Source organism: Porites lutea, chromosome 14 (genome assembly GCF_958299795.1).
Source record: "Porites lutea chromosome 14, jaPorLute2.1, whole genome shotgun sequence".
Classification (NCBI taxonomy): Eukaryota; Metazoa; Cnidaria; class Anthozoa; order Scleractinia; family Poritidae; genus Porites; species Porites lutea.
Window position 1 is genome coordinate 299504 of NC_133214.1, and position 20497 is coordinate 320000.

At 37.5% G+C, this 20497-nt stretch overlaps 1 protein-coding gene across 1 annotated transcript; it reads right to left on the minus strand.

The window, feature by feature from the left end:
* Window positions 1–1492: 1492 nt before the first annotated feature.
* Window positions 1493–18169, minus strand: LOC140924333 (advillin-like). Its single transcript, XM_073374363.1, has 21 exons — window positions 18085–18169; window positions 14794–14891; window positions 14132–14206; window positions 13815–13874; window positions 13380–13457; window positions 12858–12907; window positions 12191–12293; window positions 11700–11810; window positions 11459–11525; window positions 10929–11052; window positions 10237–10318; window positions 9049–9144; window positions 8506–8659; window positions 7685–7935; window positions 7239–7397; window positions 7042–7146; window positions 6312–6566; window positions 5121–5330; window positions 4427–4630; window positions 4013–4114; window positions 1493–3138 (listed from the first exon to the last, which is right to left on the minus strand). Exons 2-21 carry the CDS (start codon window positions 14869–14871, stop codon window positions 3025–3027), a joined length of 2478 nt encoding a protein of 825 aa, XP_073230464.1. The 5' UTR covers window positions 14872–14891; window positions 18085–18169; the 3' UTR covers window positions 1493–3024.
* Between the last annotated feature and the right edge of the window lie 2328 nt (window positions 18170–20497).

Below are 20497 nucleotides of genomic sequence, written 5' to 3' on the forward strand. Positions count from 1 at the left end.
GTCGTTTGTGCGTTAATCTGGTAACCCTTGCATGTCTGGTAAATAAAAGAATTACGTATTAACTTCGTTATCAGTTTATATCAGTGGGTATTCTAACAGGTAAAGTAAACTACTGCTATAGAAGACACCTTAAAGATTACGGTGGATGGGTGAAAGTAATATTATAACTCTGTTAAACCATAAATATATTATATTCTGACTCATCAAACGGGTTGATTTTTTAAAACTCTTTTTCGTAAAATCACTTTTCGTGCAGGAAGAATGACTGCGAGGCGAGAATTAATCGACTAATTTTTTCTGCTAAAAAACTTCTATTAAGTTTGACCTCTGTACTAGTATGACGCTGATATTAATATTTTAGTTACTAACAGGTGCCATATTAAATAACGTGTTCAACTGTTTTATTAAGACATGTTGTATTCAACCCTTACACTAATAGTGTTTCTAAGGCAAGTATTTGACACTAGTCCAGTGCTTTTGAACTCGGAAATGAGCCCGGTGTTTAAGCCTTTTTGTCAGGTTTTTACCCTTACTTTGGCTTGTGAATATAAAATCCATACGATGAACAACAGGATTTTAAAATTTTCGTCTTAAAAGCTGACCCTTGCAAATTTTAACACAAATGAAATCACTAGAGTAAACCTTTCGTTAGCGATTTTCAGTTTTGTGCAAAGAGGGCTATAGGTTTCTAGTCGTTGTTTGAAACTATTTAAACTATTTCACATTATTTTTTAGTTTTCTTTCGGCTAAAAGCGAGCAAGTTTCATCTTTTATTGAATTTTGGTGGTTTTTCTAGTGTTCAGGCCCCGACGGCTTTCGAGGCCGGGTACTTGGGACCGTCTCTTAAAAGCCGCCGATAGCAAGCTGTTTAATTTTATGTCGGCTGTGTTTGCATTCAAGATCAAAGTTTTAATAATTCTGAAAATGATACAATGAAACTATCAGTTAACGAAACAAAATTAACTGGTCTGTGAGCTTGGAACTGTGCTACTATTCAACTGCTTTTGATTTTTAAATTTGCCTTCGGGCCCGAAAAGTTTCCGGGCCTTTCTAGAAACAGGTCCCTTGAGTCCAACGCTCCCCGGCCACTAATGCACCCGCACCAGTATGAACGGTACAAGGGCGTCTTTCAACTTGCATCCAAAGACTCCTTTTGGATTCAATCTTTTCGCCTCTCCAGCATTACACATAGGCTCGATTTCCGGCACTCTTTCGGTCGGGGGAGGAGCGCGGGCTCATTTCCCTAGCAGCGGTTGGTAATAGAGGGTCGTTTAGATTTATTAAATCTCAAATTTACTGTAAGGCGTAAAGTCAATTCATCTTCTCGATTTAGTCGTCTAGATCTCACAATCACCTTGATAAAGAGTGTACTCTGTCATGTCATGTCGAAGAGCGCATACAAATTCGAAAACAAAACTGCGCCCCCCCCCCCCGGCCCTCCTCTGATGGTCTGCTCTTTGGGGTTTATTTACGACAAAGAAAATCAACAGGATTCCTCTTTGCTGTGCTTGAAAATTGTATTTGATAAACAACCAGATGACAGTACTGTCTGTGACTTCAAAAACTCACTGAATCTGTCTTAACTATTGCTTACTAACCTCTCAACTGGAGGTTCAGTACGAAAAGAGAAGTCAATAAATAGTAGAAAAAAACAATAGAAAAAGAACTCAAATAACTCACTACCTGAGTCATTCCTACGTACGTCCTAGTGATAAATTTTTGTAACGACTATTTGCATTTAATATTTCTATTTATTTTACCTGGGTGCTAAAACACTCCAAGCGGCCCGTTCGCATCTGTCAACTATTTTTTGTCTTCGAGAATGCGCAAAGACTGAGGTCTCGACATTTTAAAGAGGCTAGATAACACTTTCAAAGTTATACTGGTCTTACGTCAAAAGGTCTTGATTCCTTAATAAGACGAAATAATTACAAAAATTAAGGACATTTTCACTACAACTAAGAATGTGAATAGTGCGCCAAAAAAGCTCCCTTTAAAGTTGTGCAGACAACATTACATTAAATAACTTAGGCCCTAGGCTACGTGCTAAGACTATCAACAAAACATCTGGGTCTCAAGGATAGTTAAGTGCGACAAAGAACGACGGGCAGTGCTAAACCGCGTGTGCGCAATCGATCACTTAAAAATCCCAAAGAGGAAGGATAGTAATGATATAGTCTCCTAAGTAAATTGTGCTACAAATAAATGGAAATTCAAATTGAAATATACACTGCAACTCTAATGATTGATTTTGCAATTGAATACAAAACATGGGAATATTACACATCCCCTTTTATTACCCTATCTAATCTAGAAAATTCTAATTTCATGAAATTTTTGCGGGAATTAATTCTTGGATTCAAGATGAACAAAACCCACATCGACTGCTTGGATTTCTGATTTTAGTTAGTTAAAACACACAGGTTTTAAGTACAACGATTGATTTAGTGAATTCTCTCCAAGCAAATAACCGCCCTAAGGCTCCAAGGCAGAAGAGTCACTGATCCTCATTTCGATAACCAATTAAATAAGGCGTAGGAGCATAACGTCGCGGAGGGTCATGTTGCTTAGTCCTACCTTTTCCTCTTTTTTTTTTTTTTACGGGGGGGGGGGGGGAGAGTAGGGGTCCATTGTTTGGATGCAGCAAAGGAGCAGCATTGCTTTCGTGACGACATGCATATACGTCATGACAATTTTTAAAAAATTCTCTATGGCAACCTTTAAAAGATGTCTGAAAATTTATGCAGTATTGAAACACACGACGAATAAATACGTAGTTTTAAATTAATGAGATTCTAGTTGGGTTCTCGTGAATGAAAACTTGTAATAAAACCATCAAAAAGGAAGCCCTCAAGTCCACTGCTTCTCGTGAATTCTGATTTAGCTCAGTGACCGCTGACCGCCTAAAGCTTTATCACCGTAACAGTGGTCACACTGCTGTTTAACAATCAGCTACATTAAAAAAAGCGCCAGTTCCTAGTGTTGCAAAAAAAAAATTCTAGCTGTTTGTTAGACTTTGCCCATTCAGAACAGATCCAATGCTTTCTTGGTCTGGTTTTTCTTCCACTGAGGAACACCTTCCCACTCTTTCTTGGACATTTTAAAAAGCTCAACAAATGAATCATCTGCAAGATGCATCTGAGGAAATAACAAAGCCAGAAACATAGTATTAACAAGCGAAAAACAAAACGCACAAGCACGCTTTGAAACTTTTTCTGGCCCTACCCACATTTGAAAGCAAAACTCCGACTTCCACAAACCACCTTTCATTCCCCAGACTTGGGTGTCTAATGACACGACGAGAACAAAAACATTATAATTTTCTCACAGTCTCAGTCCCTGAAAAGGAAATGCTGACCTAAACAAGCCTGACAAATGCGAAGGCTAATCTGTAAGCACAATGCATTGCAGGCACGCAATAGAGTGTCTTCACATGACGTCACGGCGGCCATATTGGTGTCCCAAAACAATGAAACGGCGGCCATGTTGGTGTCCCAAACAAATCCTGTGGCAGTTTAACTCTTTTCTTATGCAAACGCCTCCTTTTGTTCCAATAAATTTGCATAGATGCTGACCACTCCATAGTCACGACGAAAGGTATAGGGTTCTCATGATTTCATCATTGAAGAGTTTGGACAAAGTTTGGCTAAGACGACGTTTAACTGAAGAAATTCGACGTGATTTCACTATGCAATTGGGCACTTAGGATTTCTCAACTCTCATAGTTTTCGGCAAATATACAAGAAGAGTTGTATAAAAACTTGTGAAAACCTTGAAAATGGTTCACTTGTTCAGAGGCTAACCTAGGTAATCAATGAAAAGTGACTAAGTAATCACCTACAATGAAAAAAAAGAAATAAATACTGATAATAAAGAACAGTAGTAGACTCGTAACTGAAAAGATGTGGTTAGATGTGATTTAAGATCTGTTTTCAATTTCCTTCAACAGAAAGTAGTTTGTAAATTCAGTGGCAAGTCGTTATATTCCTTCATTAATCAAGGAATACTTCACCTCTTTCTTTGTAGGATCCACATCTTCAGGTAATTCCTCTCCTTTCTTCCGCAACACGTCTATGGGATATTCTTTTGGTTTGAGTGCCTCGTTCCACTCAGTCTGAAAGAAAAGTTGGTCCCTTAATCCCGCTACAGATTCATGTCTTTCTCCCTTAAAGAATACCTTTACAAGACGGACACAACTCAAGTATCAAGCCTTCCTTTGGGGGGAGGAGAGAGAAATAATCTTTAGCTTTTTTCTCTCCTCCCCCTACAGATTCATGTCTTTCTCCTTTAATGAACATCTTTATAAGACAGACACAACTCAAGTATCAAATCTCCCTTAGGGGGAAGGAGAGACAAGAAGCATTTGGCTCTTTTCTCCCCTCCCCTAAGAAGAGCCTGATGCTCAATCTATTTATCGTCACCATACCATGGTCCATGCATCTTCATCCACATTTTCGTTGCCCTGCTTGATGGCCTTTAATTGGTCTTCATAAGTCATCTTTTTTTTCCACATCTGTGGTTCCCAGGCGACAAAGTATGATTTGAATGCCAATGGTTCCGCCCCTTGTTTTATCACTAACATAATCAGTTTATTTGGTGATCGCTGTCGTGGGTCAGTCTTCACATATTCCTGTAAACACAATGTTGTTGCTTATTAGGCCCTGATAGTAAAAGATACTTTGCATAACAAAAGGTTTCCAAGGTAATCACGTTATGGCGAGATTATGAGTCGCTGACTTTTAAATCTGTGCACAAAATCTTACGTGTTACCAATTAGCCTCCTCTAAACATTTAAAAAATGGGCACGGGAGGGAGGGAGGGGTGGGGGTAGGGAAAGAGGGTGAAGGTTCCCTCCTCTCTCCCTCCCTTCCTTCCTCTTTTTTCCTCCACTTTCAATCAAATCAGTTTACTATAGTGGACTATGTATCCAATCACCCTCACTGACACAGTCTGACTAGTTTCGTCAGAAACTAACCCCTTTATAAGAAGGTATACTCAATGGAGGGTTAAAATTTTATCCCAGCGTAACATTTCCTGAGGCGCTATGGAAAATTAAATAGATTCTTTTTTACGTCCTTCAGTTTCCCTACAATTGTTAGAGTAAGAAACCTTGTAGTTACCACAGCTGTCCTGATCGCCTCTCGTTTTTCCTCTTTGCGAGCTTTTGATCCAACCCAGATAAACAGCTGAGTCCATGCATCAAGAATCATTACATCATCTTCTTCAAGATCTTCTTGTGAAAAGTTAAGAACCTCCTCGACAACAAACCTTCCTGAGGCGTCAGAGCAGTGGAACAGTCTGGCTGCATAGACAGTCGATTCTACTTCCGCCTAAGGGGCAGAAAAATTCAATTTCAAAAAAATCTTGCTCTCATACGTCCCGAACGGAACCTTCAAACCCACCACTGAGAGGAAAGACTCTGCATGAAATGCAGAAGAAATGAGAAAGGGATTTACGTCGCTGACTTGTTCCCATGAAGAGCTGTTAGTGATTTCACATATGCCGCCGCGATCTTACAAGTTGAATGAACCATGTGTAAAACAGCTCTTTGTTAACTGTAAGTAATGATAGTCGCTCTGAAAGTAGCGATAGCAAACAGTCGGTTTTTTCTCAAAATCAGTAAAGAAATCGGTAAAGCGTGGCGTAGGTCTTGCGCGCGCGAAGCACGAGCCTCACACGCCCGTAGGGCGTGTGAAGCGAGAGAAAAAAAAACTTTTTTAGCGTTGCTCCCCAGTTTCACTCTCTGTTTTCAGTCTCGTTCCAGACCTTTTGTTTGACTGCTCGCGCGTACTGTACACGCAAAAATACGGACTGTTTTGCAGTCTATAGCAAAGCAAGCTGTGCATTCTTAGTAAGTGGTAAATAGAAATGCAAACACGTGAAGGGCATGTAAGAACTTAGTGGATAACTTGACATGTTGAAGAGTAACTGGTCATTGGAGAGACATGCAGACCAAGAAGAGAAAATCACTTTGACTTGTGCAAATTCGGGGAAACTTGGCGGCCGAGCCTTTCCGCCGCCAAAATTTCCCCGAATTCACACAAGTGAGCCTCCTCTCAGACTAAAGTATGAGAATTATGAACTACGCCAAACACTCCAACCAACTGCTGGCTTGGCTAAAGTATAGAAATCAAGCAAATATCTTCAGCGAATAAAATGACTTCAGTGTTGAGAAGGTACGTCAGCGTATGTAGAAAGCGTCGTGCTGCTAAATAAGCATTAAACGCACGTGCAAATGCGTTGTTTGTTAATCAAACTTTTTGAGACACGTTTGGACGTGAATTTCTGCTTTTGCCGAGATTCTAACTCACCCATGACTGTTTAGCTGATCCGTAATCAGCTTTACCACCAAGCATGCGCCAAAATGTCTCCCATTTGTCTTTAGGCTTCTCGTCTTTGCCCTCTAAGAGAAGGTCGTACTCTGATATGGAGATCCTTTTTAAGACTTCTTTTGCACAATGCTGCTCATCACCAATGCTGCCTTTACCGACCCAGATGAAACAAGCATGTGGATTATGCAGCACGAACACATCACTGCTGTTTAGTGACTGAGCAACTGGAATAACCTTCAAGTTATAAAATAGCCTTGGTTACAGATTTGTCTCCTTTTTCACTTAACAAAGAATTGACCATTCTATTGTGGCGAGAACTGATAAACGCCCACCATCTGTTGAAGTGTACAATTATCAAACGCGAGAAAGACAGGAAACAGTTTCAAAGCTAGACTAACTGGACCATTATTTTGGAATATTATTGAGGTGAAGACATGTTCTTAAGAAGACGCTTTAACGGATCCTTATTTCGATATAAAGGAATCCGATCGTTTCGATTCAAGTCGTTTTGAAACAAACTCAAGAAGTGAAATTGCACAAAAATGTCGTTCACTTCAAATATAGTTTGCAATTGAACAAGAAAAACATTTTGGGTGAATATCCTTCGTTCTTTAAGCTAAGTGCGTAAAACTATTTACACCTCAACTGAATAACCTCGTATCAAAACGACCAGTAACCTGCATAACCCATTAGGACTTTTGTCTTGTACCTCAACAATCCTGGCATCGTTTCCAACAACTCGTACTTGCAGAAGTCGGGTATCTCCAGCAGACCCAGATTGCTGGACATTCCGGAAGCCACTTGCATGACCCCCCTAAAAATAAAAAATAACGTTTAGTTTTGGTTATCTTGGAAGGGAAAGAGACAATTCTTGTTTGCTTTCTATCACTTTATTTCAAGATTTACCTGGTAGATAAGGAGTTGACGATTGAAAATCGAAAAGAAATGATCAGGCTCCTTTCCTTCGCAAACTCGGATCTGAATTGGTTCACCATTAAACTTGTCATCAAGTTGAACTGCAGCTGCTGCAGCTGCTCCTTGCTCATCACTTGTGCTGTCATTTCCCTGGCAACCAACAACCAGTCAAATTCAATCAGATTGATTACTATTATGGAGGCAGTGTGGCTGGGTAGTCTGTGCATTGGACACACAGGACATGACTCATTTGCCAATCCAGACAGACGAATCAAACACACAACTAGCAGAAGTATAGGGGTATCAAGCAGAATTCAAGGTGTTCATTCGGATAGTTGTTGAGGCAGCTTAATTGCGTTAACTTCCACAATAGTCTCACTGATAATCAGTGATAGAACAGAGCAACACTCAAGCAAAAGCAAGAAGCACTGACTCACCAACCAAAAGTAGACGATGTGGTATTCCTTAGTATTCTTGAGATAGGTATACAGAACAACATAACAGTCACCGGAGTAGAACACTCCATGTGATTCTTCTGGTACAGGTACTAATTCAAAGCTTTTGACTCTCCACACTTGCTTACTTCCAGATCCATCATCGGGATTTCCGCTACTAGAAGACACTGATGTTTTCCTGTTATTATGCATGGACTTGACTTCAAATTTTCCAAATTTTTTTTCAATTTGTTCTAGATAAATCAAGAGAAACTATGTCAGTACACTATCACATCTAGGTGGGTGGGGAGTTTCACGAGCACATCAAGACACTCATGGCTGTAGACTGAGCCTATATCACCCCTCCCCTAGGGTCACAAAAGGGTGTGAATATCCCTGCAGTTGGTACTCAAGTAAGTTGTGGTAAGTATTTGCAAAAAACTAGACCTCCAAATGTGGTCTGGATGGCAAAACTGGAGCATCTTCTAAACCCTCTTCTAAAAATGGCTAAATTTTAATACCACAATTTTAGCTATTTATTTATTTCACCACTGCAACTGCACAGATGTACCTATTGAGTTTAAATGAGGTGTGTCAAAAATTTGTGCAAGTATGCTAGTTTCTTTCTTTTTTATGCACTGTAGGTGAATGTTAACAATGGCAGAAGGTTCCACTCATGCTATGACCTTAGCAGTAATGGCAACTAAGGAAAAGTGTTTCTAAAGTGAACTGAGGCCAAAAAATGGAAATTCTCATGGAGTTAAAGCTGATTTAGAGGCTGAAATGATCTAAGAAGTGGCTAGCCAGCCATGCTGTACATGCACCTTTTGTAGCTATGCCACGACCAGCCTGGTAGGTCTGTCCGTCAATCTCTCCTTCCCACTCAGTAAAGTACTGTTTAAACTCTGTTGGCTCAAGTTCATCCTTGATAATTTTATAAGATGTGTTTGGATTCAACTGTCTTGCAGACAAAAATCCCTTCAAAAATAAAAAGTAATATTAGGGTTTGAGATACTTTGGTATACAGCTGTACTTGCTGTAACCAATTTAATTGTAAAACTTTTCTATCACGCTGATGATAAGCCCAGCAAGTACAATAACTTTGTATTGGCATGAAGGCATTTAGTCTTAACTATATGATGCAGGTATCATTAAGATTTTGACAGTCCTTGGTAATGAGTCAAAGGATTGTGTCTTACACTGTGAGCGCTGGGACTTACAAAAGACGTCACAACAAATTTAAGACAATTGAGCCTACAATACAGCCTTCTTGATAGAAAGTGAGTGAGATATTCCAGTTGGATAAGGAGAATAGTAGTGAGATTGAAATTTTAGATTGTGTGCAAATGGCTGGTGTAAGTACTAACTTGAGCATCCTTAATTGCTTTGCTCTTTTCTTTTCGTGAAGCTTTCTGTCCTATCCATACATACACACTCACTCCAGTCTCCAGTATGAACACATCCTGCAACAGACACAGATTGTATTGTGAACTCTTATTAATAGAGTTATCATTTATTGTACATTAAGTTAAATTTTTTTTGGCCTATACCTAACCCACTGAAGCTATGAAAATATATTATACCTGACGGAAAAATTGTTGTCGCTTAAAAAGTAGAAACCATGAGGCTTCAAGGATTTGTGGGTATACATTCATTAGCAAGGTAAATTCAAAGTTCTTTCAACAAACACTTTATATTTATTTAATTGTCTCAAGCTGCTCATGCAAATGCATATCCCTTGTCAAGAATACTTTGTTTACTCCATGCCACTGTCTTTTAATGTCTTCCAAGAAGCTTTTAGGTCCTACTACCTACCTTATGATTTGCAAGTGTCAGTTAATGATATGGCTATGCTCTTTAGCTGTAGAGATCTCTGATGTGCCATGCACAGGTGAAGTTGTGGGCTTATTCGCTAAGAAAACTGGAAACTGTTTAACCTTTTTTGGAATGCATCATTGCAAAATGCTTTGACAATGTAAACTTTTCTGGAAGAACTTTAAATTCACATTGCTAATGAAGTTTCTACCCATAAATCCATAAGGTCCAATTGTTCACAGTTTATACTTTTCAAATGATGTTTTTTTTAAAAATCAGGTGTATATGTTGTGGTTCAATTTTATCCTTGGTTCAAATTTTCTTTTCTTTTGTTTCAAACTCATTATCATATTATTATCATACATTACCATACCCAAAAACAAAAGAAAGGAAAATTTGAACCAAGGATAAAATTGAACCACAACATATACGATCAAGACAGTGTACTGTCATAAAAGTTTACAAAGTGTGAGGAGGCCTTCTGATAGAAATAGAAGAAAATGAATCCATTCTTTATTTGCAGTAGCAAATACACCTATATATGGCTATACTGTAAATATATGAACCACTCTTCTGACCCCCACCCTCACCCCCAGACACATAGACACCTTATGAAATTAGGGTGGTGGTTAGTCTCTCTCTATTTATAAACTGGTATTGCCACTCACCTGATAACCTAATACTAAGTGATACTGTATTCTGGTTTAAAAACACACACTGTAAAATCATGTAAAACTTACATCAGAATCTAGATCTTTCCGTGAAAGTGGTTTACCCCCTGTCTCTTTCATTGTTATGTTTCCTGTTTCATCTTCTTTAACTCTTTAAACACATGACACAAATTATTAATCCCGCATAAATATGCTTACATTGACTCCTGTAACATACCATTATATTTATACAAGGAACCACCAGGTCAAAATAAAATTCAGGATAATATGCTTTCAACCTATCATCTTCTATCTCTTACTATCCATAACATGATTAATAAGAAACAAAGGAAATTTAGAATCATCCTTATCTGAAAGTTTCGTCACTACACTTTAGTGATTCAGACTTGGTTATTGGAAAAATGTATTACACCTGTGTGAGCAGGGCATCTTCAATTTACATTTGCACATCATGGTTTGAGGGCGAATTGTTAGGTTTTTTTGTTGGGGGTTGTCTTGCTTTGCCCTTAGGTGGGGCTGCCCTGTCTCTCGTTCCTTGCTCACCTTTACGTACAACATTTTCCCAAGACCTCTCGGCCCCTTCTCCAACCTCCATAAAAATGTAATGAGGAAATGCTGCTACAGAACATTCATTTGAATGGTCACACTATAATAATATTGAGTGCCATCCAAATTTTCAGGGTCTAACCACTTCGCCATCATGCCATCAAAATGGAGATAACACCGGTGAGAAAAGGATGTGAATCAATAATATTACATACCTATATAAAGTAAGATTGACTACTTGATCAATTTGCTGATCACTTTCACCCTCCTTGGTAATCTGCAGAACTCGCTTGTTTCCCGTCAGTGCATAAAAAAACTCCTCTTCATCCTCTGGACTTTCTGTGTAAGCAAAGATTGAATCAATAATTATGAAAAATGCATAAATCAGACAAATAATAACATTACTGACAGTATCTGAGTTAATAATTGCCAACGGCGAGACCTCTGTGCTTTTGCATCTGTTCAAGTGTAGTCAAACCAAGCTCTCAATACAGACACTAAGAGTGACATTGAAAGTGTCTCTATTAACGGGGTGTCCGTATTAAGTAATTTAAAGAAAATTTAACGGCTTTCCTTCCCCATGAACAAAGTGAACTGTCCTTAATAATGAGGTGTCCGTATTAAGCAGGTGTCTGTGAAGCAGGGTTTGACTGTACATTGTAGTACCTTAACACATACAGACAGCAAATTATTATCTGACATTTGAGTTAAAACTTTAAATTTGCAGTCCTCAATATGATCTTACCAACAATTTGAACGCTAGCTAATCCCGCTCTTTCCTCATCTCTCAACTCCCTTGCATAAGACAAAGCCTAAAACAAAAGTAACATAACAGAAATATTATATAGATTTTGATGCAGTAATTATTGTTGCATAAGGGCAGCACTATTACATCTGTATGCACAATGACATTATTCATCTGAATTTATTGCATTTAATAAAACTGTTGCTTAGAGAATGTTACTCATATGGCATTAGTGACTTACATTTATCCTTTCCTTATGATTACTCTCCTTTCCAATCCACACAAAAATTTTTCGCCCACTGTCCAGAACAAAACAATCACCTTGATTAAGGGAAGACAATTCCAGTGAGACCTAAGAAAGAGAAGAGGACATACATCAAACAAAGGTCAAGTCATAGCTTGAATGTTGCTAAATGCAGGGTTCGTACACTCTTTTGAACAAAAAATTCAACGACTTTCAAGGACACATTTTCCCTTTTTCAAGGACTCCATTCCGTGCGAAAAAAGAGCCTAATGAGTCTATGTCCTTTTTAGTTCTTCCTTAACATGAGCAATTTTATCCTGAAGTTGTTTCTTTGTTTGCTGGATTGGATAAAGTTGGCACTGAAATTCAAGGACTTTCCAGCACCTACTTCAATTTTCAAGGACTTTCAAGGACTTTCAAGGTGCATGCAAACTCTGTACATGCATGAAGTCTTCCCTTTTTTTTATTCAAAAGCTGACAACACTCACCTGTGAAGCATAAACTTTTCGTTTTCCTTTTACTTGCAGCAAAGCTTTTTTGAACTTTTTCTTTCCCTCTTTAAACCCACTTGCATGACCACCATCAAGTAAACTAAAGTTAAGAAATGTACAATGATAATAACAATAATTCAGCAAAGCTTTTAGGAATATTTGATCACAGAATTAATATACCTGCCAACTTTTTCTTAGTCAAAATGTGTGAGATTTTTGTCTTGTCATAACCGGGATTTCCATAACGTCCTAGCGACTTCCAAAGATTTCTGATGATTTTCTGAGGACTTCCGAAACGATGCTGAAAACATCCCAACATCCTTTGAGCACTTCCGAAGCTATTTAATGTTGTGATACAGTTTGGACATCAAGTCAACATGAAGCGCCTTTTTTGGAATATTTCTGGGAAACTGAATTGAATTTTCGTTCATGTGTCGAGGAACGAATTGTCCGGATTTGTTAGAAAGGCATGAGAATTGTCTTCGATGCATAAGATCGATGTGTTTGGTCCACAGGCGTGAGACATACATAATGCATGAGAGTTGGCAGAATAAGAATTTCTCTCTCTTTGTTTGTGTATACTCTCAAACCCATAGCAATGATAACCGCAGCAAAATGCATCAGTAACACCTGCACTGGCTGCAGTAATATAAGTTAGTTATACCTCATCTTTGGAAAGAGGGCTTTAAATGCTTCATCCTCATGTCCTCCAACCTGGGAAAAATATAATTAAACACATAATCTTTAGCATGACTAGAAACACACATGAAGGCACAAAAGTTACAATGTTCATAATTTTTATTTGCTTTTACATGTACATGCTGAGGTTCAATTTTATCTTTTGTTTCAAATCTCATTGTTCCTTTGTTTTTGGTATGGTAATGTAAGATAATGAGTTTTAACCTAAATAAAATAAAATTTAAACCAAGGATAAAATGTAACTACCGTGCAAAACATTCAGTGGGGTCAGACTGAAAGAGGATTACTTTGTTTGTAACCCAAAGCATTTCTTACATCCACAAGTAACAAATAATATAATAATTCAATTAATAATTATTGCTATCATTTTTCTCTTTATAATCAGCTTTATTACATATAAGTTGGAGCATCTACAAAAAGAACATTCATTTCAAAATGTTACAGTTGATGATATTTTTCTCTTTGGCAAGGACACAGGAAAACCAACCTCTCGATGCTGTACAGGGAAACCACCCAGTTCATCATCAAGTGTGACAGCAAGCTGAGCAGCAGCCCCTGCTTCATCCTGTACAATGATAACATTAATAAGCTATGATAACAATATTAATGTAAACTTTATAATAATAATTTTAATCTTATAATAATAGGGGTTTTTTTATATTGTGTATTTTTTACTACACTAGCATTGATTTTCTCCCTTACCGTCATTAAATTGTTCAGTTATAACAAATTTCATTAGTTTTTTATCACTTTCATATGTTTGCACACATATAGTATATTTTGCTTGGAGCAGCTGGGTTACAATATTAAGATAATACATTTTTAGATAATTTGCATTGAGTACATTGTACACAGACTTGTTCTGTATGATAGATGCAGAATTATTGAAATAATTTAATACAAATACTACATAATACAATACCTGAGAGGTTTCTGGTCCCAGCCAAAAAAATACGTTTGCTTTACTACCAACAGCTATTGTCTGTTTTTGAAGAAAAAAAAAACTATAATTATTAATGTTTTACAGCTGGGAATTTTTCCTGACAGCACGCACTCTCATTGGTTACTTTCAGGTCACACGACATCTAACAATGGAACTGGTTCCTGCCAAAATCTCTGAGAGGGCAACTATGCAAAATCTGTGACATTAGAGGGTAACAGGGCACTGTTACCTGTAAATGCTGACCAGTATACAGCTTTACTGTGACACAAATTAAAATACTCATCTTTATACATCACCTGCAATACGATATATGAATCTCCTTTGTGAAACTTCCCATGTTGCTTTGGATCAACTTTTACAGGCTTGAAAAACTGCAGGAGGATGTTAAATAAGTGGATGGTAATTATTACTTCAACCTCACATTACACCCCTGACTGGGAGCACAAGTACAGTTAAACCCCATTAATATGGACACTAGTACTGAGGGAGGCATAAACGGTGTCTGTATTAACAGGGCATCTGTATTAAGAGGGTTAAACTGTGAGAAAATATAAGGGCTTTCTTTCCCTAGAGACAAAGCAAACTGTCCATTACAATGAGGTGTCCGTATTATATAAGTGGGTGTCTGTAAAGTGGGGTGTGACTGTATGCAATTGTGTTAACTCACCTTTAAATCCCACCCTTCTAATAAGACAAATCCTAGATCCGGAGATTTAAGCTATTATTATTATTATCCCTTGTCAAGTTTCCCTTTGGTTTAAAAAATGTTCAAACAACTTAAAAATTTATTTCCATTTGTCTCAATTTTAGTCATAAACAAAGATCCAGAAAAAAAATAACTGGTTTGAAAATTTTCAACAAGTTGAATTCCTGCAAGATTGCTGGAGATAACTGCAGTACAGTATAATAAACTTAGTCACCTGAATGAATAAAAAAATTACAGCCATACTTAATTTACCTCTATTCTCCAAACTTCTACTCCAGGTTTTGTTCCTGCACCAGGAAATGCCTTTTCCACTCCATTTGCAACTGGCATTATTCAGTTTAGGTAAGAAACTGCAGGTGAAAATTTAAAAACAATAAACTAAATACTTGATAGTTTGATATAATCACCAGCTAGAGCGGTAGGATTAGAGTTCGGGCTAGTTCAGCTGTTGGTTTTTCTATTAAGTTCCTTTATCAGTAGTTTGTATAACATGCATTCTCACGAAGTGAAATCAATTCTAGAAAATAATATTAAAGAAGGAAAGATTTACTAAACTGAACATAACAGAAAATACACTCCACAAGTGTTGACTTTGAAATTACACCCTCAAATTTATGAAAATGCTTTTTATTCACTAACATAATTTTATAATCTATATGTAAGCAATGCAATGGTTAAGGGTTGTCACTTATTTCCAGGAGAGAGGGGACTTTTGGGCTTCTATGAGTATGTATGAGTCTGAGTAACTCCCAGCTACTTTCACAGGAAACAGAAGGAAAAGAACTATGAGAACCACTAGAACCTCCTAGCTGTTCAATCCTTTGCCTGCTTATTGCACATACAGTGTAATTTGAAATCTTAGTGACAACCCTAATGGCAACTATTCATATAATTTAATTATGCCACAGAGGAATGTCATAAGAAACTATTTTTATAGCTTTAACTGACATCTTTGAGCAATTATTTGTAAGCGACTTCTTAAAAAATTATAGAATGAGTCTCCACTAACCCACAATGGAGGACAAAAAAGTAAATCAACAACAATTTTCCTCAGTCTGTACTATTATCAACCATGTCCATAGAAATGATGCCAAAATGTTGTTTTTCATAATAACACTGAAAGTTTTGATGACCATTTCCCTTGAAGTTTCTAGGAGAATTGTGCACGCGAGAAAGAGGAAAACAAATTTCACCATCATCCCGTCATTTCCATGGTTTAGTGTACTCTTATTGAACATAACTCTCGGCCAATCAGCAGGCAAGAAATTGCTTACTGATAGTAAAACATCCTAGGGATAGTTATTGAAAGCCATCCTTAAACAACAAAAGCAAATAAAACATGCATATATCTAGACTAGTAAAAACAACTTTTGCTATTACTTTACTTGTCTCTACTGACCTTCCCCTTCTCCCCAAATAAATTATGTTGTGAACAGCAAAAGCTTTATATCATGCCTGGGTAAAGAGTATAAAGTGTGCAACATTCAACATTGCTTGGGCTGAGAGAGAAGATAGGTTTAGTGTCTTAAGACTTGACCTTTCCAAAGGTGGAAGAAAAAGTCCTGGGTTGAATGTTGAGACTAACTTCGTTAAATGAGTTCAATTAAACTCTGTTAACAGATAATCTGCTAAAACCAGAAAAAAGGAGACGACAAAACGTGACCTTTATTTTAGACAATGTACAGAGCACAGTCAATTCTTTCTTCATGGACACTTGTTGAGACGGACACTTTTTAGTGGTCCTTCCATGTCGTTTTCCAGTCATTTAACCTATCTTTATTATTCATTCAAAATATTTCCCACATTCTGATTGGCTAAAAGCACACACATAATTCACCATAACCAGCTACTGATGACCAAACTTGGAAGAATTTTGCCATTAATGAACCGATGACGTCAAAAGTGCAGCATCCTTGCAGGTTAATGTACCATTAACCAAGAAGACCTGGGGACCACGTTGAGTTGTTTTGGTTGTGAAAACAAAAATGGCGGACATTTCACTCATTTCAAGAGTAAGAATTATGCGAAATAATAGCTAAAAACATGGCAAGGACAGCAAGACAACTTGAAGGGCGACATCTGCTATTCGGAGAATATATTTGCGGGGCTGAACAACCCTAAATGTGCACTATCAAAGATCAATTTAACATCGATGGAGGTAAGCATGTTTAATCTGTTTTTAAACTAGCAATTATTTTGAATGAATAATAGAACAATTATTGAATTCGGCTTTTGTATCATATGAAGAATTATGGAGATCTCGGAGGGTGTTATCCGCCTCAGCCTACGGCCTTGACAGATAACACCCTCCTCGATCTCCATAATTCTTCATAAGATACTCAGCCTTATTCATTAATTGTTAAATAATAGGAATGTCTCTATAAGAGGAATAGTTAGAGCCAGTCCAATCTGCATCTGCTTTATTGAGAGGAGTGTATAATATAAAGAAATCTGATTTCTGAACAAATATATTTTCTCACCAAATTAAAGCTCATACATACACATGCAAAATAAAAGTACAAACTTGGGGCAAAATCGTGCTAAAAATAATGAAATTTTTAATATAACTTATTAACAAGGTGAAAATATTTTATGCTAATTTTTAACACCTAAGCAACTTTTGCATACTGATATCAGATAACAATACGGCTATTGGAGGCGGATGAATTGGATGAAAAGAAACGATTGACAACGAAAAGAAATAGCGATTCCACTTAATTACCCTTCGAAATACAAGAAATAAGGTATTGCCTATAATAAGCTTCAACTTATATGGATTATGAAAGTGGAATGTGACGGTTGTGTGACGGCGACATTAAAAAATCCAGCGGTCGATTCAATCTTTTCAGTATTCCCAACTTCCACAAGTACAGAAGAACAACAGTTTGGTCGCTAGTACAGAAGAACGACAGTTACGCAGCGACCTTAGATTATAAAATCTGCACTTATCCTTCTAGAAAATAAAAATCGCCCCGGGGAGACCTATACAGAAAAGCCGCAAATTACGTTTAGTAGTGATAGCAACGAATGATGCTTGAGCTAGACGCCATAATTTACACCGCCTTGTAAACAGAAATAAAAACACGCACTATAAAAGCGACAATAACACAAACAGAAAAATTTACGACTTGCAAGCATCTCTTAACATAGCAGTCGACCTCTACTTAAAAAATGAGCTTAGATGCGGTTTTTTAAAGCATTTAATAAATTAACCTTAAGCTTACATTGCGCACGCTGTGGAGTAAGCTCAAATTAAATTTCACGTTTGCTTCCTCATAGAAAACATCAAAGATGAGAATTCTGCAACAAGGACTATCGAAAAATTGTGCATCTTTGCAAAACAAATACTATGAAAAACTACAGCAAACATCAAACAAGAGTCTAAAGGGCCTAGGCGTCGTCTTATTGACATTCGTTCCAAGCCATTAAGCTGCATAGCTAAAATCCAACAGGACAAATTGCACAAGGAAATCAACAAGGGCATGGATTAGTCTGGTGCTCTGAAAGTTACTTACACTAGCGGTTTTAAATAAGCAAAGTTACCTTTACAGATAAGCTTTCCAAGAACATAAACAGATCAGGACGATCGCTGGCTGTTGTCACCCACAAGGAGCGAATTCGGGATAATATCCGGGATATTTGACCCGTGGGCGTGAGAATTATATTCCGTGAATAAATTACAGTACCAACCCTGGGAAGCCTGCGAAAAGGCATAAAAATTCACTTTGGGTTTTTACCCAAAATGGTTAAAACAGGAAAAAAAATAAAGTAGTTAACTCAACAACGCAATTATGTAATATTGGACTTTTTTCACACTAATAGAAACACTTAAAAATATACCAATAATCCCAATACATGCTCAGTGGCTTTTCCGGCATACGTATTAGTTCTGAGTTACTAGTTGCTTCCACTTCTAGACCGAACGACAATATAATAATATATTTAGAAAAAAAGTAATCAGCCGTGACAGGTGACGAAAGTTTTTCAAAAGAAATTATTTTTGTTGTGAGCTGTCTTAAGATGAACAGCATGGAGTCTCTCTTTGAAAGAAAATAGGTAAGTTTAACGAACGAAAATGAAGACTCCCATAACTTTTAATCTGCCCCTTTGGAATAACCTCTTAAATTACCACTAACGTCTATGAAAAGACTCAAACGATAAAGTTCCACTTAGTTACCTCAAGAGAGAAATGGTGTCTTAAGGGGTGATATTGTTCAGTTCTGCATAGTTCATCAAGCTATGCCGGAGAGAACCTTTGTTTTCGTAGACACAATCAGTTTGCAGGAAAACGAAATGCGTCAACCCTGATTACCACCCTACTGTATTAACGGCTCAAGGCACGATCAGAAGCTGTCTGTGTTGGACGCATTCAGACAATCCAAGAGGAACACTCTTCAAAATGTAGAACAACCCCATTAGAATCGTTTCCACCACAGTTACTTGCAATTCGAGGACTGGATTTTAGAATTACCTTTGGACTGTAAACACAAAAGTTCATTAGTTTAACCGACGAGGAATAAAATAGATCATGATTTAATCTTGACTTGGGAGATTTTTCTGTGTTGCCTTGTTTCACCCTGTTTTTGTTTTTGTTTGTTTTTTTTTTTTCAGCCTTCCCCCACCACACAACCCCGACCAACCTCAATTTGCCACCACCCACCCGACCCAACCCATAACACTAAAATTTCCCAGTCATAACCCTATAGTTGAAACCTCTCGAACACGACCGACCTTTTTTCGGGGCTGACGGTTTACCAACTGTCCATTGTTTAATGCTCTAGTAAGCGCCACTTAACACATGGCCTCCTCTCTACGTTAGCTGTATGTACTAGCACACAAACTGAACGTTTTGTGACAGGAAGGCGGAACTACACATATCGCAACGTAGAAATTGCAAGCAATAAATTACCTTCCATAAAGTAGATGTTTCAGGATCTCAGTTGTCTCGGAAGAGACAACCTAAGACTCGATTTCTGTCCTGCAACGCTCCATACTGAAAACGGAAGGTTCGACAGTGATGGCAAAACAGGGGACTAATTCACTTCACTCGTATCATATGGATGGTACATTATTTTATTGTTTCTCCTCGAAATATGTACCTCGCTGATATTCCCGAAGACACCACAGATAAATGCTTCCATCTAGTATAGCAATTGCATACTGGTATGCCCTGTTCACGACTCCGTCTTGGTGCGAAATCGCCACCAAGACGCAGAAGAGAGGCGTCTCTCGTGTTCCAGATGATAGACACCAGGCATTATAAAAATATACGTGCTGTTGTCTACATAAATTTAGATGATGACTCGAGTTATATTAAGCGAAATTTTACTTTCTAGATTGATCGAAAAGGCAAACATGACGTCTTTAATTGTTTTTCCACAAATTCTACACTAACTAAATTTAGATGATGACTCGAGTTATATTAAGCGGAATTTTACTTTCTAGATTGATCGAAAAGGCAAACATGATGTCTTTCATTGTTTTTCCGCAAATTCTACACTAACTAAATTTAGATGATGACTCGAGTTATATTAAGCGGAATTTTACTTGATCGAAAAGGTACACATGATGTCTTTGATTACATCCTTAAATAGATGACTGAAAAACAAGGTTTCCATAAAGTTTTTCTACAAATTCTCCACAAACGGAGAATTCAGTACACTTACCGTACGTACGCCTAGACATTCTAGTACTTTAAACCTTGGTTTCCTTTTAAGAAAAAAAGGTTACAAAAAACGTGAAAAAATGAACACATCAATCGAAATGCATAATTCGATACGGCAAAATTTGGATATAAAAAGGCCGGAATATTGTCTTTTAATAAAAGTTATCTGTTTCTTTGAAAGACAATTTTCCAGGACATAGTAGCGTCCCGCTTCTGCGGAATCAGAAGGCTGTTTTGGTAAAGTTATGCTCTTCTGATTACGACTCCGACCCCATCACAAGTGAAAGCCAG

Excerpts from the sequence above, each read along its gene's own strand:
- LOC140924333 (XM_073374363.1), bottom strand. The coding sequence starts at position 14,871 with ATGCCAGTTGCAAATGGAGTGGAAAAGGCATTTCCTGGTGCAGGAACA. Across the intron at positions 5,331-6,311 it reads GATCAGCTAAACAGTCATGG|GCGGAAGTAGAATCGACTGT; the intron begins GTGAGTTAGAAT and ends TCTGCCCCTTAG. Across the intron at positions 3,139-4,012 it reads TGGATCCTACAAAGAAAGAG|ATGCATCTTGCAGATGATTC; the intron begins GTGAAGTATTCC and ends TTATTTCCTCAG.